At 43.8% G+C, this 25,630-nt stretch overlaps 1 protein-coding gene across 1 annotated transcript in view; it reads left to right on the top strand.

The window, feature by feature from the left end:
* SHISAL2B (shisa like 2B) overlaps window positions 1–25,630 on the top strand; it is a 163,831-nt gene that overhangs the window by 61,381 nt on the left and 76,820 nt on the right. Inside the window, exon 2 of the mRNA XM_086962961.1 lies at window positions 22,215–22,372. Within this exon, the coding sequence (XP_086819087.1) occupies window positions 22,215–22,372 (158 nt within the window). The remainder of the gene's footprint in view (window positions 1–22,214; window positions 22,373–25,630) is intronic.

The following is a 25,630-nucleotide window of genomic DNA, read 5'->3' on the forward strand; positions in this document are numbered from 1 at the left end:
GCCGGACACCGACCCCCTGGTTCTTGACTTCCAACATGGGCAGCTCTTGAATGGCTCCTGGTCTTCCACGGCGTCATCTGTTTCTCACAGCTTCAGGGACAAGGTCACTGTCATAACTCCTGCATCTTCTGTCATCAGTGGTCATTGGTCCTCCGTGCCTCCTAGTCACTTCAGAATGGCATAGACCCAGTCCCATCTGCTTGCAGGTACTCCTCTTCAGGAATCCATCCTTGGATTCCACCGAACTCTTTCACCTTCTTTGCCAGCAACATCTTTTCTAAAGTCCTCCATTGTGATCTACGGCGGTTTCCGACGTCACTTCACACTTATGCACCTGGCTTCCTTGGTGTAGGTATCCTGGCTCCTGGGGTATCCATGGGTGGGGTGATTCTCCTGGGTCAGGCGACTCTCCAGCCTTCCATTTTCCACAGGGTTTCTTCAGGGTCCACTGGGAAGGGTCCTTCTTAAAAACTGCAACTGCGACTTTCCCAATGACTTTCATTGAGTATGCAGCTGTGTTTCCACTCTGCACTCAACCTATGTGGGGTTCCTGGGTACGTACTTCAGGTGGTTTCTTGTGTCCAAAGCTCTGAGTCTTCTGGTCCAAGTCCTGGCTTTGGTTGCAGTTCGCATTCCACTTCTTTAGTATAGGGTTTGGTCTCACCTGTATTGTGTTGATATCTCTGGGTAGGAGATATACCAATGTGTTAGTGAGTGATTATAATAAATATAACTATTTTTATAACTACACTGTGTGATTATATTTCATTTAAAATACACTATATCATTAGTTCTGGTAAACCATGCAGGTGTGGAGTGCCTGAATGTGGGTGGTCTTCCCAATTTTGTTGTTGTCAGTATGCTGATGTTCTGTTTGAATCTAATGGATAATCTGTACGTAATTCTCTCTAAGTAAAGTGAGCCGGGTCTCTCTATTTTTCTCGGCTGGGTTCTGCACGTCTCGTTCGCTATTTCTTCATGGGTCACCCACATTCAGGCGCTCCACGCCTGCATGGTTGAAAACAAGATACAAAAGAAATCCATGAGAATCTGCCAAAGGGTTGATAAGAGACACTTGGTCCTGAGGAGAATCCCTTGAACAAAGGGATTCGAAATGCGTCGACCACAATATTTTAGGCCAATCAAGTTTAATCATCTTTTCAAGTATTGTATGGTTTTTTGAATCATGGATGGCCTATTTTGAAATTTATCATTCTATGTTTGTTTTTTAAAGCTGTACATCTACATATAAAAAGATTTGTTTTAGGCACCCCGGGGTGGGTTTAGAGTGAATCAAGGATGGATGTATGAATGTGGTTATGAGTCCAAACACAAGTATGAATGCAACACTATATGTGAGTATGAAAGGGAGAGTGCTGCTGGAAGATTGTTGAAAAAGGAACACTAATTAGGAATTAGGTTCCATAAAGGGTGATATTTTCTGTGGGGAGATTTGTTCAGTTTGTATTGATTATTGAGATTTTGTCATGAGTTGCTTTTGAAAAAATTCTGAAAATTGAAAAAATAAAATAGATTGATTCAAACGGAAAGAATGGTTAAGAGGGACTGGTTTAATTCCTTTTCCTTTCTTGAAATACCAAAGCAAGTGGCAGAATTGGCGGTTCTAGTTGTTTATTGTTAAGGTGATCTAGTGTCATCTTTGATGCATTCTCTAAAGGCGAAAAGTATCTCGTCCCATAGTGATGCAATAGATTTTCTAGGTAGGACGTTGCCTCCTCACGCCTCAGTGGCACAGACTCCACCTCAGCCCAGTGGGTCACTGTGGCATGCCCGTGAGTCAGTCGGGGCAGTGAGGCAGCATTCCATTGCATGATTGACCTCCTAGTGATCAGTAAGTGAGTCCGCATTCCATTGCATGATTGACCTAGTGATCAGTAGGTCTAAATCAAGGAATTGGTTGCTATTCTTCCAGCCTTCCAAAACCTTTAGAGCCCTTGAATGTAGCCTTCTAGTATACACAGCTCACAGCTTCCGGTTGCAGTCGACAGTTTAGTGCAGACAGCACCCCAAAAGTATTGAGCAGCAGGACAGTCCCAAAACATGTATCAGCTGTCTGTATGTGGGGTAGAGCATTGTGGACAGTCGGATGAGGCTGTGGGATAGATTCTGTAGACCCGCTCTGGTGTCAGGTAAACACAATGGAGTATGTTATGTTGAATGTACTGGAATTAAGCGTTCCGGGAACTTTTGTGTCAAAAGAGATAGATAGTTCCCATTTCTTCGGTGTAGGAGTGCATCTGACATCACCTCCCATTTGACATGGAGGTTCGCCAGGGAAGGTTGCATCTGATCTGGCTTGTCAAGGCATCCGAGATCAGTCTCCTACCTGCTCAATCGTGTACAATATCTTGGTCAGGTAGTGTGGCTCTCTGTTGGTAATGCCCCAAATGAGTTCCATCTTCACAGTGAGGCATCTGTAGGATGATCTGCTGGGAGATCAAAGTGTTCCATCAGTGAGTCGAAGGGTATCACAGCCTCATTGTGAAACAAGACTTCAGTACAATTGATCGCAGCCTTAACTAACGCTACTCCTGCATCATCTTTTATAGGCAGCCGGAAACTGTTCAGTACAGTAACATTGACCCCTGCATCGTTTTTGAAGGCTGAACCCCCGTCTCTTGTCAGGTCGGTCTCCTGTCAGAAGGCAATGTGGGTAAACCTGCGTTTGAGGAATATATATATATATACATATATTCGCTCGAAAAACAAAAGACGTCCAACAGAGAACCAAGCCAACAAAAAGCGACCACCAATGTTAACAATGACATTTATGCTTCTACATCTGATGTTAGTACAATTCCTAGCAACGCAGAATCTGAGCAAAGTGGAGAACATTCATCCAAATTAGGATCTGATATGGGACATCTAACTTTGGCTAAGGAGATGGATTTTATAAGGGAACAGCGAAAACAGACCTTACGACCGCAGAATACAAATGTCTTGCAAAACAAAAAAGAAACATCCGAAGGCACGAAAGTCACAAATGCCTCAGGCACCAAAGGAAGGGGGCAGCAGAAGAAACGTTGGCAACAACGCTAGCCTCAATTGATAAAACTATAATCAACATGACTGACATTGATCTAAACCAGGCTGAAAAACAGTTGCTCACCCTAGATTTAAGTTATTGCCCAGAAAGCAATTTTGAGGTGTAAAAAGGGGCGTGGCCTTGGACCACCTCTCTGCAACGTAGCTCTGTGGTGCTTACTGGAGGTACCTGGTGGGCTAGTTGGCCCCAGAGACCCTCAGGATTCAAGGGAAATGAATCCCCCAACTTAAAGCCTGCCATGGGGCGCGTTTGCACAGTGGTGAAGGGAGGGGCGGGAGTGATGTGACATGTATGTACGTATCTAATCACTCCGCCAAAACCCAGGCACTTATAAATTTGCCATGCACACTGCTTGACGTACTCTAATCATCCAGTCAGTACCCATGCACTCATGCAATGACCCATGCACTAACTCATGCACTGGTACAATACCCTGAGCACTACCCATGCAGTCCGGCCATCACCCTGTCAGTAACCATGCACTCCTTCAATCACCCAGCCAGCACCATGTACTTATCCAATCACTCCACCAAAACCCAAGCACTTACAAATTCACCATGCACTCTCCTTGCAGTACTCTAATCTTCCAGTCAGTACCCATGTACTTGTGGAATGGCCCAGGCACTAACACATGCACAGCTACAATCCCCTAAGCACTTCCCATGCAGACCTCTAACCATCTACACACTACTGATTCACTCCCCCAATTATCCAGGTAGTACCCATGCACTCCAGAAATCCCTCTGTCACTACCCATCTCCAATCACCCAGCCAGCACTATGTACTTATGCAATCACTCCGCCAAAATCCAAGCAGTTATAAAATCACCCTGTACTGTCCTTGCAGCACTCTAATCATCCAGTCACTACCCATGTACTCATGTAATGACCCGGTCACTAACACATGCACTGCTGCAATCCATTGAGGACTACCTATGCAGTCCAGTAATCTCCCTGGTACTACCTATACTTGTAGGTGTGTGATTGACTCTATAAGTGAGTGATTAAACATATCTTACTGAATGCATGGGTTAGTGACTAAACTGTGCGAATGTCTGTGTCTGTCTGTTGGTGTGTAAGCGGCTGCATGGGTTTGTGAATAGCTACATGAGTGTATATATGAGTTATTGATTGGTTGTCTGGGTATCTGTATGGGTGCCTGAGTGTTTGTGTGGGTGTGATGTGTGTGACCCTGTGCATAGATGTGTGAGTGGGTGATTCACTGGGCGCATGGTTTCAAGAGTGCATCTGTGATGGACTGTATGGGTGGGCGAGTATGTGTATGGGTGTGTTAGTGAAGGAATATATATCTCAATGGTACATGTGTGCCTAACTACATATGTGAAAGGCAGTATATATGCGTGTTAGAGTATTTAAATGACTATAAGTGAGAGTGTGTGATTGTGAGAGTGGCTGTATGGATGAGTGTGTGCTTGTATCAGTGATTGTATAAGAGCGTAAGAATGTGCTAGTATTTGTATGAGTAAGTGAGCTGGTGTGTGTATAACTGTATAGGTGAGTAAATTGCAGTGTGATTAATTTTTTGCATGACTGACTAGGTGTGTAAGTACCTCTATGGATGAGTGGCGGTGTGTGAGTGTTTATATAGGTTTATGAGTGCATATGATAGTCCTGTACTGAGTGACCGTAAGGATGAGTGACTGTACGGGTGAGTAAGTGGATCTGTGTAGATCTAATAATCATTGATTGGGTATGTAGTTATTGGTGTTGGAGTGCCTATGGTTTTGAGAATGGCAGTCTGTAATTTAGAGTGGGTGTATCAAAAGTTATATTAGGGTGTGAGAAGATGCATGAAATTATGACATGGATGATGTCATCAGTGATGTCATCAGTGATGTCACTGACCATGTCATGAGTAATGTAATATGTGACGTCATCAGCAGTGCATTGCGGGGCGCTGGTTATAGTTAGCTGAACTAACTGTAATGGGGAAATTTGACTGGTTTTGTACGAGTGAAAAGTCCAACCAACTATAACGCCCCTGAAACCTATGTTTTTTTTGTGAATTTCCAAGGTTTTTTAAATGCTAATTTCTAACTAAACGTGCCTGAAACCTACGTTTTTTTCAGTGAACTTCTAAGGTTTTTTAAATGCTAATTTCTAACTATAACATGCCTGAAACCTCAGTATTGTTGTTGTAGAGGAAGGTGCCACTACTACACAACAACAATCATCCCCGCAGCGCAGGTACCCTTGCAGCATGGCTGTGTTGGTGCACAGCTGTATTAGTGCCGGCGCAGTGGAGGGCACAGGGGTGCCCCATAATCTTGTAAATGCGGCTCATCCCTGTGGTTTTTAAATGATGCAGCTCGGCGCAGCAAAATTGTTTGCCGCGCTGCGCTATTTCATTCTAAATATGCCCCTGTGTGTTTACAGTGCACCAAACTTTACATGGAAAACACCCTGGGGCTTATCTTACAAGCCCCTTGCGCCACCAGTGCATCAGTTTTAATGTGGGAAAAACTGACCTACTGGCGGTGCAGGGGGCTTGTAAATAAGTCCCTCCTGTTTGTAAACCACATACTGCACTATACATAAAGGTACTTTATGTGGGTACATTGTACCTGGGTGACCAGGTCTCTAATGCCGAATCCCACACTTTAAATGGGGCACACACCTCGTACACCTGGCCTCACTCGTTAGACGGTGCATGCGCTGCTCGTGCACCGCATCCCGCACTTTACATGAAAGCACTTTATATGAGTGGACTTTACACCGCATCCCCACTTTACATTACAGCACTTTATGTGAGTGTACTGTACACCGCATCCCGCACTTTACCTGCACGCACTTTATTTGAGTGCACTGTACACCAAATCCCGCATTTTACATTAAAGCACTTTACATGAGTGTTCTGTGCACCGCATCCCAAACTTTACCTGCACGCACTTTATATGAGTGCACTGTACACCGCATCCCACACTTTACATTAAAGCACTTTACATGAGTGTACTGTACACCGCATCCTGCACTTTACCTGCATGCACTTTATATGAGTGCACTGTACACCGCATCCCACACTTTACATTAAAGCACTTTACATGAGTGTACTGTACACCGCATCCTGCACTTTACCTGCATGCACTTTATATGAGTGCACTGTACACTGCATCCCACACTTTACTTAAAGCACTTTATATGACTGGACTGCACTTGGACCAACACTGCTCATATACCCAGTTTCACACTTGCCATTGGTGCACACGAGGGTGCACTTTATACGGGTGCTTGCAAACAGTCCTTCCCAAGCTACAGAAAGAACCAACTCTCCCCTTCACGCCCTGGAGCTCGGCTTGGCTAACAGCAAGACGAAGGCGCTAGTGCCCAGAGGCTGCTATGGTGGCCTCCCTGTGCCATGCCCATTACTCCCGTACCCCCAACCCCGCTCACCTGTGAGTCTGTCTTTGGCGAATCTCCAGCTGCTCTCCATCCAGGGAAATGTGACACTGGGCAGGCTGTCCATGCACGGCATTGGGGGCACCCCGGCGGGCATTCCCTGCCGCTGGGGTGCTGGGGGCACAGGCCTCTGGGCAGGCACCGGATGACCCCCCGCCCAGGCCCCCCTGGTTCACGTTGATGTTCAGGCTCATGTTGAGATTATAGGAGCCGGGGAGGGCCGCCGTGGAGCAGGCTGGGTTGTAGACGTTGTTGTAGATGTCTGTGTACCCGCTGGTGGCCACATGGTATGCCTGGTGGTCGGCGCCCCTGCCGCCGGAGACCATGCAGCTGCTGGGGTGCTCAGAGCTGCTGAGGATCTGGTCGATGCCGATGCTGATGGGCTCATGGTGGGCCTGGGGCTGCTCCTCGGGCTTCATCCCTGGGCGGTGTATGGGGGCAGGTCGGAGGGTGGCTTGGATGGGACGAAGGGGGGACGCACCTGCCTGGAGACCCCGCCTCACGGTTATCTGTACACATCCAGTCTGGGGGTGAAGGATACCCTTGCAGCCTCCCTTGGACTATGCCTCTAGGCGCTATGGAAGCAATCCAGGACACGAAGGCGACGAGGAACTATGATCATCATCCGAGGAGTGACCAGCGGGCGCAGTGCTCTCCCCTCCCATTGAAGACTGGCGGTGGGCACTGTAGCAGATCCCCAAAATAATCCACAGAGGAGCGTGCCCGGTCTGGACCAGCCCACCTTGGCATCTGGAAGCTGTTTCAAGAGATTTACATACGTCAAGGGTCCCACACACATTAAAAAAGAAGCCTCGGGGTGGCGGTCCCCGGGACCCCGCAACTCATTAATCTTGCCCCGGTGTGGTGGTGGTCCCCGGGGCAGTGTGGCAGGGATTGGGGCCCGCATATTTTTTTCACTGCCCTCAGGACCTGGCCCACCCGGGGACTTCAATACAATGAAGCGCGGGAGCCCACGCTCCTTTTTTTAAAATGTTCTCTGCTGGATTTGCACACCCAGCGCAAATTCCGCCTATTTCTTCTTTTTAATGCTTTTTTGGGCCCTGGGGGTCCTTGTGGGACCCCCTGATCAGGTCTAGGGGGTCAGGGTGTTTCTACCCTGCCCCCTTTTCTTGTTTTTTGCGTTCTACCGAGTCACAAGATGGCTGCCAACACTTCCTCGTCTGGAGTGTTGACAGCCAATTAGAATAAAGCTTGTGGTCGGGAGGGTCCGTGGATCCACTGCGCCTCTAAATATCGAAACTTTAGATTTTTTAATTTTCTCAGCAACTACTGAATGGATTTACACCATTTAAAAAAAGGCGCTTTCTGAACCAAGTACTACCTTTTTGCCAAACTTGGTGTAATTCCGTTCAGCAGTTCGAGCTGTAGCCGTGTCTAAAGTTTCCTATGGGAAATTCATTTTCTGACCTTTTTTTTTTTTTATTTCTCAGGAACTACTGAACGGATTTACACCATTTAACAAAAAGAGTTCTGTCTGAAACATGGGCTACATTTTTGCCAAATTTGGTGTAATTCCGTTCAGCAGTTCGAGCTGTAGCCATGTCTAAAGTTTCCTATGGAAAAAACACATTTTGGGCCCCACGAGTTTTGAAAATTTTGCAAAGATTTGTCAACCTGTGCCAAAGTTATTGGGAAAAGAAAAAACGCTTTTCCTATGGAAACTAGGTCCTAACTATAACTATCTACTGGCGACCGCCAGTAGATAATACATTGTGTTGTTTCTTAGCAGAGCTCATGCCATGGACATTCCATGTCATGTGCGCCAGGTTGGCCATGCTGTACAACATATGAGATGGGAAGGACAGAGACCACTTGAGTGTTCCGGTGGTGACCGTTATGTCCTCCGACTGCCCCCATGGTGTGACGTGAACGCATCATATGACAGTAACTGAGGACCAGGGCTGGTCATGTAAACTTCCCAACTCAATTCACCATGGCCAAAGATTGGCGTATGACAGCCCAAGCAACAAACGTGTGGTAGCACTTGAACTGTGGGAACAGTAATTGGTAGCGATGGTGAGACTGATGGGCAGTAAGTGGCCCGCAGCAGGGCCCAACAAGAATATATGGAATAGCTGGGAGGCAGGGTTTCGCTCAAGCAGGATAAACTGAGGACAAAAGCAGGTGCAGTCACATGCCAGCTCCAGATGAGCACCCAAGTCCCGTGGGCCAAGTGTAGACGTGCATCGGGTGAAGTAGAACTGAGTGAATACTCTCTGTCCCAAGGTTTGCGTGCAGTATGGCCAATCATAGGGGTGAGATGTTGCCAGTCAAGAGGCCTGTGATCAGATGAAGAGATGAGCACAATAGAAAAAGTCACAGAGCGCCAGCTCCATGCATGTCAAGGAAACATTATTTAACACAGCTGGGGCTAGCTCACAGCATGTAGGCCACGATACAACAGATACGGTGGTCACCAAGTCATGGTCTTATACAGTGCTTTAAATAGAAAAAAGTAAGTGCAGGTACTCACCTGAGATGTGGACTAGGTGGTGGAGTTAGGGGGGCAGGGCTATGGGGGCGGGTTATCGGCAGTGCAGGAACGGGGCCAGGGGCACACATTTAATTTGATTGAGGTTTAATTGGTGTGCACATATGCACACTGCAGACAACACTCACTCAAACAAGCACATGCACAGGGACATAAAAGCACTTGTGCACGCAGACAGGATATTTAGTTCATGTGTTTTAGAAACGCATATCCGCTGGTGTCCACGTTACTAAAACTTGATTCCCCGACCTCTCCCCCCCACCGCTGTGCTACAATGTCACGATCACCACCTTCCTCCTGGATCTGGTTCCAATCAAGTGCTGCCCTACTCTGCTATGCCAGCAGGAAGCCTTCTCTTAGGTTTATGTGAGATGTTCCTGTTAGGATTGGCTGTACTCTAGCGCAGATTTCTACAGTTTTAAATTCATTGAATACCTATAACAATTCTCAGTGTACATACTACTGATTGTTGTTGCTTGAACACCATAAGTTGTCCCGGGACAGGCTGGGATGATATCCTTGTTGAATATTGTTGCTTCCGGATTTCTCCTTCTCTTGTAAAGTTGTGCACTCTGATGCAGTCAATGGTCCATGATTTGGGGAGGCAGCATCACTCTAGCATGGGCCAGCATAGCTCAGGCAGGTCCAATTGAAGGTCCAGAAAGGATCTGTTGCAGCAGGTCATATAGGCAGTTGTAGGGAAGCCTCTGGAACGTGTATCCCTGTAGCTCAGACAGGTGGTCAGCTATCTGACCCTTGGAGCCACTCCGGTAGCCTTGGATGATGAGGGCAGGTCCAATCTTTCTTCTCAAAGAGCAGGGCATTCCTCTGGGGAACAAGGTAGTCCTTCTTTGGTAATGTCCACAGATCCAGTAGTGCACTGAAGAGTGGCTCTGGAGGTCCAATATTTATACTTTGTGCCAGACTTTGAAGCAGGAGAATTCCCTGTTGTATCTTTACTTCTGGTTCTGGGAAATTCTTCCCATTTCAAGACTCATGAAGTTTTAGGTGACAAAAGACTAGTGTTGTGTTCCTTTGTGTGTGCTGGAGACACGTCCTTTGAAATGTAAGTGGGTCAGGGAACAGCTCTGCCACCAGTCATCCTGACAGGATGGCCCATCCTGCCTACACCCTGTCCCCTTTAGTGTCACTGTCTGGAGGAAGGAAAATTGTATCAGAAACATGGTGATAGAATGCACACCTTCTACAACGAAACTTGTACGATGCTTGAAAATGTTAATCAGGCGTGTGCAGCCTGGAGTTATGTGATCTGCCCCTTCACTATTCTGAAAAGTAATGAATTTTGCTGTGCGTCTGGCAGAGGACCGTTATTACACAAAAGTCTTGTGGACTGTCTGGAGGAATACATAAACCTCAACAGCAAAGCCATTCACAGTCATTTGACCCAGGACACTGGCAGAAAGCACAAATGTTTACGACAAAAAATGTTAACTTTTGAAAAGGAGCATTTTCAGAATTGAGACTTAAATCTGACTTTACCATTGAACAGGATTTTAAATTACAATTCATTTGAGTGTATCCCCGTAGGGAATTGGGTTTCTGGTTGAGAGGGGTGAACTCACAATCTTAGTCTGGGTGAAACATAAGCAAACCCCAAATTAACCTGTGCTCAACCCTCTAATTGTTTGGCACAAAAGCAGTCAGGCTTAACTTAGAAGCAATGAGTAGAGTATTTATGCAGCATTTCAAACAGTAATAAAGTTAAACCACAACATAAGAAAAATCCCTCACCAATCGAGAAAAATAGAGTTACATTTAACAAATTATTTTAGACCAAAACAACAAAAATCCAATCAGTGCCAGAGATATGCATTTTCAAGGACTTAAGTGAATACAGTGCATAAAAGCATAAACCTAACTGTGGTTATCTGGTCGAGCCGGACTGGGACGAAGTCACAAGTTCATGCCGACAGCGATGCAGAGTGGGCAAGCTACAGAGACGCAGTTAGGCCAGCTGAACAAAGTACTTCAAATCCTGGTGCGCAGTCTGCACGGCATTGCTTTGCGAGGCTTCACGTTGTCTGGCATTGCTTCTGAGGAGCTGCAAGGCCCACAATGAGATGTCCTGTGCCGGGATACATTGACTGCCTCGTTTCCAACGAAGTTTGCAGCAAGGCTTTGCATTGTGTCAGTTCCGATAGGCTGGCAGCTGGGCGGTGAGACTTTGCGTTGCTTGGCATCAATTCCATTGAGGTTGGCAGATGTGCCGCGTGCCCTTGCATGGCTCTAAATGGCTCTGCATTGTTAGGTGTTGGTTCCAATAACGATTGTAGCTGTGTGGCAAGGCTTTGCAGGACTTCGCATTGCTTCGTGCCTGTTTTTATGAAGACCACAGCTGGGCTGGCAAAGTACCGTCAGGTCCACTTCCAAGAGTCCAGATCTGGGGTGGCAGTACTTTGGGGGTAGGAATCACTGCTCACTGCCTGCAGAGTCCAGGTGTGGGCTTCATATTTAGACTTGGAGCCAGCTTTGAAGTAGGAGAAGGTTCTGGAATTGCCCGCCTCCAGCTTGTCTGGTGGCACAAAAGTCTAGTGTCAAATCCTTTGTGAGTGTGCCCAGGCGTAGCCTTTGTGATGTGTAAAGGGTGGTGGGTGACAGCTTCTTCCCCTCATCAAGAACACCTATTCCCTCTTGGTCTCAATTTCTGGGAGCAATACACAAAGACCAACTGTCAGCTGTACTTAGTCATGTGATCCAAGATACAGGCTGCAGGCATCAAAAGGTTTGGACAAGAATAAGCAACTTTCTAAAAGTGGCATTTTCAGATTTCTGACTTAAAATTCGACTTTACCATTGAAGAGGGTTTAAACCCTTTCACTGCTAGGCCTTTCCCCCCCCTGGGCTAAGCCTTATTTGGCTATTGGGGTAGTGCGCGCTTAGGCCCCTGTACCTGTTTGTCCACGTAAGGTATTCCCTAGATGGCCGCTGAGCCTGAGGCCAAAAACTCTGGTGAGCCCTTGCAAAACCAGGTTGTTTTAGGATAGGTAATTTTGATATCTCCACAACATGCTTTGGGCCTTTGCCTGTCGCGGGTACTTGGACCACCTACACGAGTGAGATACCATTTTTATCGGGAGACCTGGGGTAATGCTGGGTGGTAGGAAATTTGTGTCACCCCTGTGAACCTCCAACTTTCCCACACAGTAATTTGAGAAAATTTTGATTTTTTAGCTAAATTTGAGGTTTTCAGAGGATTCTGGGTAGGAAAACAGTGGGAGGTCCACACATGCCATACCTCCCTGAACTCCCCCAGGTGTCTAGTTTTCAAAGATATCTGGGTTTGGTAGGGTTCGCCTAGCCGAGCACGGGGCCAAAAACCAAGATGAGCCACTTTGCAAAACCAGGTCGTTTTGTGATAGGTAATTTTGATGTCTCCACAATACATTTTTGGCCCTTCCCTGCCGCGGACACTTGTCCCACCCGCACAAGTGAGGTACCATTTCTATCTGGAGACTTTGGATAATGTGGGGTGGGTGGAAGTTTGTGGACCCACGCAAATTCCAGAACTTTCCATCACAGAAATGTGGGGAAAATGTTTTTTTTTTTACAAAGTTTGATGTTTGGAAGGGATTCTGGGTAAAAGAACTTGGTGACAGCCACACAAGTCACCCCATCCTAAATTTCCATGGGTGTCTAGTTTTCTAAAATGTATAGGTTTGCTAGGTTTCCCTAATTGCGAGCAGAGCTAGGGTTCAAAATCCACAGCTAGGCACTTTCCAAAAAAAGGGTCAGTTTTCACTGTTGTAAAACTGTTGTGTGTCCACGTTGTGATTTGGGCCCTTTCCTGTCGCAGGCAATAGGCCTACCCACACAAGTGGTACCATTTTTATCGGGAGACTTGGGGAATTCGGGGTCGGTGGAACTTTGTGGATCCACGCAGATTCCAGAACTTTCTGGCACAGAAATGTGAGGCAAATTCGTTTTTTACAAAGTTTAAGGTCTGCAACGGATTCTGGGTAAGAGAATCTGGTGAGAGACACACAAGTCACTCCATTCTGTATTCCCTTTGATGTCTAGTTTGCAAACATGGACAGGTGTGCTATGTTTCCCTAGGTACCGGCTGCTCTAGGGCCCAAAATCCACAGCAAGGTACTTTGCGAAAAAAAGGTCAGTGCATAGTGGCCTTCTGCCACCCTGGGGGGCGGGGGAGACTGGGGCAATTGCCCTGATATGCCCCCAAGAGGGCAGAAAGACTGTGACTATTTTTTGAAGGGGTGGGCGCATTGGTATGCCCATTCTGGGCAGCCCCCACCCCTACGTACAAAAAAGCCAGCGTAATCCCAGGTGACTAGTGGGTCCTCTGCCCGATCAGGGGCTATTGTCCCCAACTGCCTCCTGGGGGGGGGGAGCAGGAAGTCTGTGGCATTTTTTGAGGGGGGGTTTGAGGCATTGGCATGCCCATTCTGGGCAACCCCCACCCCTACGTGTAAAAAAAAATCCCTGGTGCCAAGTGGGCTTTTGTGCCCCCCCAACCCCCAGGAGCAGATCAGAGGCTACTGCCCCCATCTGCCTCCTGGGGGGGCTGAACGAATGTGGCATTCTTTTGGTGGGTGGACACATTGACATGCCCTTTCTGGGCAGCCCCCATCTGGAACTTTGAAAATAAAAAATCCCTGTTGCCTAGTTGGCTCTCTTCCCCCTGGGGGTGCAGAAAGCCAGTAGCAAATTGTATGGAGTGGGGGCACTGGCATGCTCATTCTGGGCAGCCTCCACCCTTGGCCTATAAAAAAATAAACCCTGGCGCCTAGGGTGCTTTCTGTCCCCCAAGAGGGGCAGATAGGGGGATGCTGCCCCCATCTACCCCCTCGGGGGCCAGAAAGAATGGTTATGGAAGAATAAAATGGGGGGGAGCAAAGGCTCTTGCCCAAGGGGTCAATCCCCCCTCCCTGATGGCTAGTGCGTGGATCCCTGCTTGGGGATTGCCCAAGCAGGGATCCACTAGGGAAGGGTACCATTGGAAAGGGGAAATTTCCCCCTTTCCCACGATACCTCTCCCATGTGTTTCGATGCTCAGTGGCTGAGATAGCCCCATGAGCACAAAAACTGTAAAAATTGAAACTACGTTTCAGTTTTGTTGTAATGACGTCAGCGCGCCATACACGCAATCGTCATTAGAAGGAAAACAAAAAGTATGCCTCGGGAGGTTGGGGAAGCTCTTCTCCATCTCCCAAGGCAAAAAAGAAAAATAGGAAGTCCCTCTGCTGTTTACAGCCGAGGGATTTTGTGCAAGTATGCTCATGGCGGAATTGTTCCGTCATGGGCACACTTGAACTTGTGCTCATGACGGAACCATTCCATCATGAGCACAGAAGGGGTTAAATTACAATTCTTTAGACATCAAACTCGATATTTCTAGCTGCTCCCAATTGAAATGTAACATATAGTAAATGTAATAAGGTAACCCAATGTTATCCTATGGAAAGGAAAGGCCTTTCACTACCAAGTCATGTAAAAGTTTAAAGAACATGTCTATTTTTTAAATAACCTGCACCCTGCCCCGTGGGCTGATTAGGACGTACCCTAGGAGTCACATATATGTATTTAAATGGGAGGTTTAGGCCTAGCAAGAGGTGTTTCTTGCCAGGTACAAATGGCAATTTAAAACTGAACTCACAGGTTGCAATTGCAGACCTGAGACATGTTTGACAGGCTACTTAAGTGGTTGGCACAATTACTGTTGCAGGTCCAATAGTAGTATGTTTAATTCATAGGCCCTGGGTACATGTAGTATCACTTTAACTAGTGACTTTCAGTAAATTTAATGCGCCAATTGGGTGTGAGCCGAACCATGCTTTAGGGAGTGAGCACACACACGTTAGCACTGGTTGCAGTAGTAAAGAGCACAGAGTCCTATAATGTCAACAAAAACGGGTTTAGCGATAGAAAGGCAGAAATATGGAGTAGACCCTGCAGCAAGGGCCTGGCCCAATACAAATTCTTTTAGTACAACTCCTCTTTTGGATGCTCCCAACTAATTCAATCGGGTGTAATTTTAGTTGAGTCATTTACATGTTCTAAAAGGTTGCTCAGTCATAAATGTCCTGAACTTCTTCTTCAAACTCTGACTCTTGGACTTGCCAACCCCAAATTTCACTACTATTCCCTCTATAGCTTCAAGACCTTCACACTCATGCGTAACAGAGTCTCTGCACAGGACGAAAAGATCTTCTATGTTATATTTGCCTATGAATTCCAACTCCAAATTTCCCTTCACAATCTCCTCAAACTCTCTCTTTGTCTTCGGAACGTCCAACGCTGGGGCATCTTCTCATGAGTCTTCTGGCTCAGAGCTTTCCTCTACAATGGGCACACTCACAAGAGGAGTTGTTACAGTTTGGGATCGCAATACCAATTCCAAACTAGTACCAGGGGTAGATGTGACGGGGACTGTTGAAATTGTAAGAGAGATTCGGGGTATAAATGAAAATAGTACTTGGAACTCCCAGTGGTTGACCAGGGACAACTAGGGGTTACAGTGGTGGACCTGACACGTTGGCAACCCCAATGGAGCAACCTGGTGTCACAAGGGGCGAGCCTACCACTGAAATGCTCAGATCTATCCATGCATTCACACCTGTGTTGACAGGCTGTCGGGCACTAAGGGCTGATGCTTCCCTCCAGCATGCTGAACAGCATTATACAGAAGTGACCGGAAAGTCAACAGATCATCCAAACGTCATCACTGGAGTCACTATCACTCATCTCATCTTTCTTTTCTTTTCTTGACTTCCATTTTCCACAAAACTTTCTTCCTTTCTGTTCTGTCTCTTGTTAGTGCAGTGTAAATCCTTAAACCTCCAATTACATCTCCCTCCACTCTTGCTGTTCTGCATCTACCCTTGCTTTCAACCACCTATGTACCTTATTCTTAGTTTGGGTATGATCTTTCTCCTTCTCACTGCATATGTGGCACAGTCCCATGCATTCAGAGCCCCATACTGAGCTGGACTGATGAGTGTTTCATTTCATACAGTAATCGCCTCAGATTCTCAATCACTCTCAGATTACAAGTACTATGTTGGGGAAAATGCAAGGACCCATCACTCACAGTGATCTTATTCCACTGTTTGATCCAAATACACATGTGTAAACAGACATTAGTTGTCATGTAATATTGGTGTATGCCCCCTGGAGGGGACCCATTGCCCTCACAAACAGGTATTATTACATCATGAAATGAAATGAAATGAAATGAAATTTGATTTGTAGAGCGCATGGCTGCCCGAAAGCGTCCCAGCGCTTGCTTAGGGAACCCGTCCTGGTATTCCCCTGCGAGATAACCCATTACTGGGCATCCCCAAGGTGAAAGCCAGGCATCCCGCTGCGAGAGGCCGTTGTGGAGATTAAGCAAGCTAATGCCCAGAGTTACAGAGTGGGACTCCATGATTGGAATAGGCACCGAGGCGAGAATTGTCAGGTCCGGGGAAATTTGAGCCCAAGACCCACCAAGGCGGGGAATTGAACCCTGGTCCGGGCTAGACCTCTGCATCAGGGTCTGCCGCTCCAACCACTAGAGCCACACTTCTCATAAATAAGAAAGATTTAATTTCTTTAAAAATTAACTTTTTTCTCGTGTACAGCACAACACAAAATCAGTAAGCTTTAGCTGAAACAACCAGTAGTTCTCAGCCAACCACAATACAAAACGCAACAATACTAACACTCTCCTGGCATTATTACACACTCAAAGCAAATTCTTGGCCATCCGGATATCACCCCGGCTAGTGGGGTCTACTTCTCCGTGCAAAAGGATTAACCAAAGGCCAATCTCAGTTAGCACACTCTCATGCTTTGATTGTGCTTCACAGCACAGTTTGACACCACAAACCTCAGCAGACAAGTTACAACTTAATATCTATCCTGGAATCTTAATCTTCAAGTTCTTGAGTTCCTTGCAACAAGCGTGTTTCTCTTTATAAGCACAAGCAGTAAGAGCTAAACAGCATTTGAAATCTCAACTTTCAATCTGGAGCCCTTTTGAACCCAAAAAGACACCATACCACTTAATACAACAAACATCACAATCCCTGAAAACAAGCAGTCAAAACGCATAATCCTACTATGTTCACACCACAGGGATAATGCAGCAACTTCACGAATGCTGGACAATGTCAATTCTCCCAACTGGACCATGGAACCTCGGGGATGCAGACTGGGTTGGGGCAAATTCTTACTGATTCTAGGACAAATTCTAACTCTCTAAGCCTACAGTGAGAACCATCCTCTGCTATTAATAGAAGCAGCACGGATGGGCTCTGCACAGTGCAAATCCTTGGTGCAAATTTATGCAAAAACTGAACTCGAGTAGATGGACATTTGTCTCGAATTGAGGCTTAACATCAACAGTTCAACAATAAATCAATAACAGTGAAGCGGATCACTGAAATAATATCGACGGACAAAATATCGACTTGCCAAAATATCGTGGACAAAATATCGACAGTCAAAATATCGAGTTTGTATCTACAAACAGGTAAGTACAAAAATATCGAGTACAAAATATCGTTAACAATAATATAGATGTAAAAAATATCGACTTTATTAAAAACAGTGTTAAATTAAATTAATATTAAATTTAAATTACTAAAATATACTTAAAACTACTTAAATTAAATTATAATAATTAAATAATAAATGAAAATAATAAAAATAATTTTTTACAATCTTATTAGTTGACCCTGAAACCTAAAAATACCCCTTTACCCAAAAACCCCAAACTGACCCTGAACCCTAAAAATACCCCTTTACCCAAAAACCCAAAACTGACCCTGAACCCTAAAAATACCCCTTTACCCAAAAACTGAAAACTGACCCTGAACCCTAAAAATGCCCCTTTACCCAAAAACTGAAAACTGACCCTGAACCCTAAAAATACCCCTTTACCCAAGAACTGAAAACTGACCCTGAACCCTAAAAATACCCCTTTACCCATGAACTGAAAACTGACCCTGAACCCTAAAAATACCCCTTTACCCATGAACTGAAAACTGACCCTGAACCCTAAAAATGCCCCTTTACCCAAAAACTGAAAACTGACCCTGAACCCCAAAAAAAACCCTTTACCCTAAAACTGAAAACTGACCCTGAACCCTAAAAATGCTCCTTTTCCCAAAATGTATCAATATTATTTAATTACCAATTAATTATTAATTAACAATAACAATAAAGTAAATATATTAGAACATTAGCTGTAATTATTTTAATAATTAATATTATTTTTTCCAAATTAATGACTTAAAAATAACACAAAATTATATATATTAAAAATTTACTCTAATTAATGTAATTAACTAATTACAAATAATTAATTAACAATTAATTACTAATACAAAATATGTTCAAACTTATATTAATTAATTAACTAATTAATATTAATTAATTATCAATTAATTATTAATTAAAAATATTAACAAACATATATTAATTAATTAATTATTATTAAATTACTTCCCACCCTATTCCCCTATAAACCCACAACCCGCTACAGAATTACATTACGCAATTATTATTAAAACAAAATTCATTTAATAAAATATTTTATAACATTAATACACACTATTCACACATATTATTACATAAAAATACACTATAAAATATTATATATTATTAAAAATTCGATATTTTTGCTATCTATATTTTATACAGTCGATATTACTTCACTTACCTGAAAAACTATATTTTTGTAGTCGATATTATGTCCAGTCGATATTTTGTCCAGTCTATATTTAAAACTCGATATTATGTCCAGTCGATATTTTGGAGTCGATATTTTGTCTGTACACCCAGTGAAGCACATCAGGCCACACAATGATGAGAGGTAATAGTAAATTTACAAACCATGGAGGTTTATTAGCAGATTAGCAAAGTTACAAACTCAAATTAAATCAATTAGATATCATAAGTCAATAATCACCTTAGTAAAGCATGATTCATTATAGGCAAATACGAATCAAAATAGCAAATAGAAAGATAGATTATAAAAAAGGCTGCTATTTGCACATCAATTAAGATTCAGTTTTCTCAAAAACCAAATTTCTCTAATGCTTAGCTGGGGATTCAAGTGAGGTCTAAAGTAAATCAGCAAGTGTCAGTAACTGAAGTTTCTGAAAGGCAGAACCAAATTAAGGTTCGGTTACGCAAGCCAAAGAACAGATTTGCTTGAGAATTTACCTCAGTGACCATGGACAAAGTAATAGTTGGTCTCCTGAGAGTGGCATGGGACAACTGCTCTCGAAAGAGTAGATAGGAGCATCTGCACTCTAGTATGGACAAGTGCGTTATGCTATAAAAATAGCTCAGCAATATACAATTAAATCATTCAGTTCAACATAGCACAATTCCCCATGGTTCTCAGGAGGCGAGGAACCAATAAAAAGCTAACATTATGCCGATAAGGTGTCTTCTGTCTTCCAGGGCATCAAACAAAGGAAGCTCACAGCTGCATGACCTTCAGAAAACATCTCGTTCAGGCTGAAACATTGCGGTCAGCCGTCCCCAACGCAGGTGTAAAACCTATTAGCCTGATTTACAAAGGTAAACTTATACTTTTGTGTAAGTTTACTACTTTTGGAGGCATTTTCAAACTAAAAGTTAAATTTTACTAATAGTAATTTTACGACTGCGGAGACTCCACACACGTGGTGGAGACTAGCCCATAAAAAGATTGGCCTTTCCTATATTTATATGTTTATAGTTCTCTACCCTGACTACAGAATCTCCACCGTCGTAAAATTACTATTGATAAAATTAATCACGTAGTTTGGGAATCCCAAAAAATAGTAAACTTATACAAAATTGAAAGTGTACCTTTGTTAATTTTGCATTCATTATAAAAAATGTGATAAGACACAGCAGGGAAGGGCACATTTCAAAGTTTAACGTGAATAAGAACATTGAAAATTAATCACGTAGTTTGGGAATCCCAAAAAATAGTAAACTTAAACAAAATTGAAAGTGTACCTTTGTTAATTTTGCATTCATTATAAAAAATGTGATAAGACACAGCAGGGAAGGGCACATTTCAAAGTTTAACGTGAATAAGAACATTGAAATGCTGGGAGCTCCATTGAAAAGAATGTAGTGCTCCGGGTTTCTAATGGCCAGTAGAGTCCCAGATCGCCAACATTCCAATGTTGTCGTTAACAGCATTTGCTGTGAACAAAGTCCTCATGGATCCCAAAAAAGAAACAACTGTCTGCAACCCACCTTAACTTAATTATATTTGGGCACAAAGTTTGACTCCCCTGTTAAAAACCGAAAAGCACAAAAGAAAAAAAAACTTGAAAACACAACTTAGATTGCAATATTACATCACAATTAAGAAACTGGATAGAATTGAACATGAATATGTAGTCCTGATTTCCAAACAAAAAGTATCTAATGTAGGAAAGTTGAAGTATGATAGTGCTATCTTAGCTCAAATTCTGAAATTTCATGACAAGTGAAGGCTTGACCCCAGGACTCGGTCAGAATGGATCAGAGAGAATCCACCTGCAGCTGTAAGACCATTCCTGGAGATGTCAATGTCTGGCACTGACTTCCAATATGAAGGGCAAAAGAGCATACTTGGGAACACGCATATAGACCCAATGGTTAAAAAAACAATCAACATCTAACCCTACCTTTCATAAAATGTGCATGTGACGAACAGTACAAGGCGCATCCTTGCTCTTTATTCACGCTTTTATCTACAGAGCCTCCCTTAATACTCTGAACTGGACTAGAAATAAATCTATAATGTGGGAGCAATAGCTCAGCTCAACATTTCAATGAAGATTAATCAATTAGCAAAGCAATGATGAATGCTTACTTTTGTAACAAAAGTAATCCAGGCCACATCAGCCAAGGTGTGAGAAGGAGAGGGGGGGCAGAGGGAAAAAGTATAATGGATGTCTAGCAGCATTAACTCAGCTTCAACCTTATCGTGAAGAAGCATCAACTCAAGAAGTGGTAAATGGAAGCAGGGAAAAAGCAAGGGAGAAGCTACCAGAATGTATGCAGGAAAGAGGACATACACTTTGCAATACCAAGCCATCTCCTCGTAAAACAACAAAATGCCTAAAAGGAATTTCTCCAGCCGTTCTTACGGATTTCTCTCTCTCTCACACTCACCACTGCGGTGGATCTATCATTGTAAGAGCTTCTTGGACTGTCCTTTCTTCCTAGGTACTATATGGTGCATCAGAGAGCGGATTCAGATATCCCATGATCCTCATTTTATACTTATGGCCTTTGCTGTACTGAACACACACACGCAACAGAAATGTTCTTTCTATATTTTCTAGTTGGTCTACTTTCCCTGTGAATTCTTCTGATAAGTTAGGGGTCATGTGTAACTGAAAGTGTTTTGCTTAACGATCCCTCTAATAAATCAGTCATAACCTTAGTTGATATCTTTATAGATATTACCATGTCCCAATAGATCCAAGTTCCCACTCATGAGAAAGGTCACACGTTGGATCATATTTGGGCAGAATACAGCTTCTTAGCTATTATAATGATCAAACCTATTACTTGCACTGACCAAATATTTGAGAGTTTCAAAGTAACTCTCTTTTATTCATTTCTCTCTCCTCAAAACCTACGAAAGAGATCATTAGCTGTCTTAACTAGCCCAACATCCCTCTGACCACTGCAACAGTTAATCTAGATAATTATTTAGTGTCCCTTTCCTGTATCTCGTGTATGGATTAAAATGCATCCACCTGTAACTGGATCACCTAAGCTGCTAATATGCTTGTGCTCGTTCAGGACAAAATAAAATAAAGGTGCGCTGATCCTGTTGCAGGGTTCAATACCTACTACTGGGGATCTGCTTCTGTACTGACATGGAATTTAAGGGGCCTATCATCACTGCCTACAACAGCAGCAACAACAAAGCAAGGGTTCATAAATCTTTCTGAGACCCTGCAAGAAGGAGTCCAGAAGATGGGTACTGTTTCCATCCCACTGTAGCCCTAAACGTGCCTGCAACATCAGGGTGAAGGTGCTCGGCATTGTTTGTTCTCAGGTGCGCTTGTGTGCAGAACATCAATCTTCATGCTTAATTATTTTCTGGTTTGCATCCTGGGATGTACTCAATAATCATATGATTTACATACTTATAAAGGGGATTATTTAAATGATTATCCTGATATAAGCGTGTGCATATTTTCTATACTGAAAGCTTACAATTATGTTAACTATGTCTTTCTTTCAGCATCGGTGCTCTGATCGGATTGGGAATTGCTGCATTGGTTTTGCTGGCATTCCTCATCAGTGTCTTTGTCCTTTGTTATTTGTTCCTCTACACAAAACCACAGAAATTAGATACTGGACTGAAAATGCAACAAATAGAGTCCTCATCTACCCAAGAAGGTAAGGTTAAAAGATTATGCTCTTTCTAAGCTGAAATAAAACCACACTGTTGTGTTTTTTACGAGCCTCCATCAGCAAAAAAAAAATGTATGATAAACTTTTTACTTCATACTAAGTTGCAAATTAATGTTGTGAATTATTTTTGCAAAAATATGCATGCCAGTGTTGTGTTGTGTTTACTGTATGGGGTATGTAATAGTGACGTAAGGTCATCTTGGACAGCTATAAGAAAAACAACCCTACCGGGCACTGCACGACCTGCACCTCATGCTTTGGTACTTGAAAAGTAGAATGTCCTGTGCACAAATCCTCTGGCACGTGCCGTTGTTCAGTGCCACTGTTCAACAGATCCTGGGTATATGAAGCATATTTAGGTGCACCAGATAAAGAAGTCCAATCAAATGTCTTTTCACAAATCCTTTTTTTTTTCTTCAAATGTCTTTTCTTTATACTTACACAAGTAGTCGAGCCAACGCGTTTCGTTCCACAAACACTTGGAACTTCATCAGGGCTGAAAACCAATTTATATAAAAACACATCAAAACACGACACAAGACACTACAGAACAATACAAAAATAAGTACATTCAGATAATTTTTTGAAAATACAAAAGACAGTACAAAAGGAGAGACACCACAAACCAAACTGAAATCCAAATTTTAATAAAAACATTACAAAACATGTGGGTACATACATTCACAATTTCTTAAAATTATCCAAAATGCTCCATACCCAGTGATCTAACACACGTAGCTGACCCCAATGTGAAAAAGATCACTGATCATTTATTGTTAAGAAAAATCACCCCCAAAATATGCCAGTCTTCCCATTGAATTTAATCATTAAGGTCCACCGGAAACGAAAACCTAGAGGTTCTTTGTTTATTAGACACATCCACAATGAGAAGAAGAAACGGAGTATACATATAATTGTGTAGGAGACAAAAAGTGACTAAACAGAACCAAGATCACAGCCATCATTAGTGAAGAGGGGAAAACATAGTGATGGTCAAGTAAGCTACAATGATACCAACTCAAATGGCCTAACTCCTAAATAGAGTTGTTATTGAGTCTCGCCTTGAACTCTTAATATAATCAAAGGTTTCTCGAATTTGTGCAAACAATAGAAGCTCCAGCTCAAATTTGTTGGAAACTAGAAGTTTCCAAAGGGCAATAAAAAAGCAATAAAAAAGCTGAAGCTGTCTGTTGCGCGACCTAAAAAGAGCCATCATCTCATCATGGAGCCCTGCCATTTCATAATCACATCCCCTATTTTGCACAAGTAAAATGTTAGTCGCCGACCTCTGATGATGCTAGCCACCACATATTGCACATTATTCAGTCACGGCTGCTGCTAATATGCAGTGGCGGGCGGCAGAGCAGCAGCAGCTGTGGCAAGTGGGGGGGAATGTTGAATACAAATTATTTTAAAACATACCAGATCCTGCGGCAGCTTCGTTCTCCGGTGCTCCTCCATTCTCCTGCTGCTCCCGGCAGTCCCCCAGAGAGACTTCCTATCCAGTCCAGATGCTGCTCTCATACTATTGGCCTGAGCAGGCTGGTTTGATGCTCTGCTTAGGCACAGGGATTCTTTGCAATTTCCCCACTGGCTGTAGAATGCAATCAGGTTATAGAAACCTAATAGCTCATGTCTGTTTGGCCAGCATAAGACAGCCAGCCAAACAGACATGCTCACTTAGAATTGCACATAACACTTAATTCCTCCTTCCTACCATCACCCAGCCCGGATCCTCCCTACACACGCTGGCTCAGCCACAGCTGAAAAATCAAACAATAATAAAATATTCTCTTTTTTTCAGCTGCTGGCTCTAAGCCAGTGGTGCGACGCTCATCCGCCATTGCTTAGGAGCCGCCGTTGAGGTTACTGGAAGAATATGGTTCATACAAAGCTTCCCTTTACCCCCCTCCTTGCATGCCTACTAATTAACACCGTTATTGACCTGGCACGCAGATGCTTTGTAGTCAAGCTTGTACTGTTTCAATATATACACACTTATCTAAATGAATGAATGAGAATGAATAAACAAAGGCTCTAGTATAGCATATGGACTGTAGGAAGCTGACTCTTTATATGGTATGCCACTAGGTGGTTATACCATGCACTGAGTTCAGGGGTTCCCCATAAGTGTTCAGGGCTCAATGTAAAAGCAAAAGTGCTCTAATAGTGGTAGTGTGGGTGAGCAGCCTTATGCCTAACACAGAGGAGTGTAAGATGTTTATTGCACAACATTGACCAATAATGGACACACTACTCAATAAGAAGGAGATCCAACCCAATTGTAGAAAAATAAGCTGTTTGTACTTTCTTTTAAGACTAAGATCTTTGCAATAAGGTAAGTACATTTTTAAATATAAATACTTTTCATTTTCAAAAGTCGACAGAACAATTTCTGAACAGTTCAATGTTATTCTATGGGGAACACAATATTGCGGTTAAACAGGTAAGTATCACACTTACAGTCTTCGGGACCAAAGGTCAGCAAGGGACAATGGTTAGGTGAGTACTAAAACTACACCACCAGTGGCACAAGGGCGGCTTGGTGCAGAGGTCAAAATCGGAGTACGACCAAATGTGTTTCAATTGAGACTGGGGGTGCTCAAAGCCACACTGTTTGCAGGTAGGTAAATCAGTTGCAGGGGCCAGGCTTTGGGGATTAAGGTAAGGGGGAGGCACAAAGCAGCGCCAAACATACACTGCCAGCAGCACAGAGGAGGCCAGGTGCAGGGAACAAATTCAGCATCGGTCACCCAGTGTTTTCAATGCAGTTTCTGTTTTCAACAAACATGCTACAGGCATCGCAGCGGAGGTTGCAGGAGAATGATCAACAACAGCAGGTAAGTAGAGATATAGGGGTTTGCAGGATTACCATTAATTCAGCTCACCAAGGCGCAGGGGCTTTGGGTGCAGGGGTGCCTTTTGACGTCAGAGTGTTCTTACCGGAGACGGTAGCGATCAGGGGCAGCCTCTGGATTCACACTGCTGGCGCCGTCATGGAGATCAGAAGAGGTCAGCCAATGCTGGACTTGAGGTCAGGATTGGGAGACTTCACTGGGCAGATGAGCAACTCAGACTTGGGCTGTGGGTGTTGGGTGCAGAGTGGGCATGCGCGCGGTTCCAGCTGGATCTAGAGCCCATGGAACAGTGGCAGCTCTTCTACTATGCGGGAGGAGCATTGCTTCACTAGTTTTAAGCAGTGTGAAGTAGAAACATAAAGTGATAATAACTTTGAGTTATCAT

This window comes from Lissotriton vulgaris, chromosome 3_1 (assembly GCF_964263255.1).
Source record: "Lissotriton vulgaris chromosome 3_1, aLisVul1.2, whole genome shotgun sequence".
Taxonomy (NCBI): Eukaryota; Metazoa; Chordata; class Amphibia; order Caudata; family Salamandridae; genus Lissotriton; species Lissotriton vulgaris.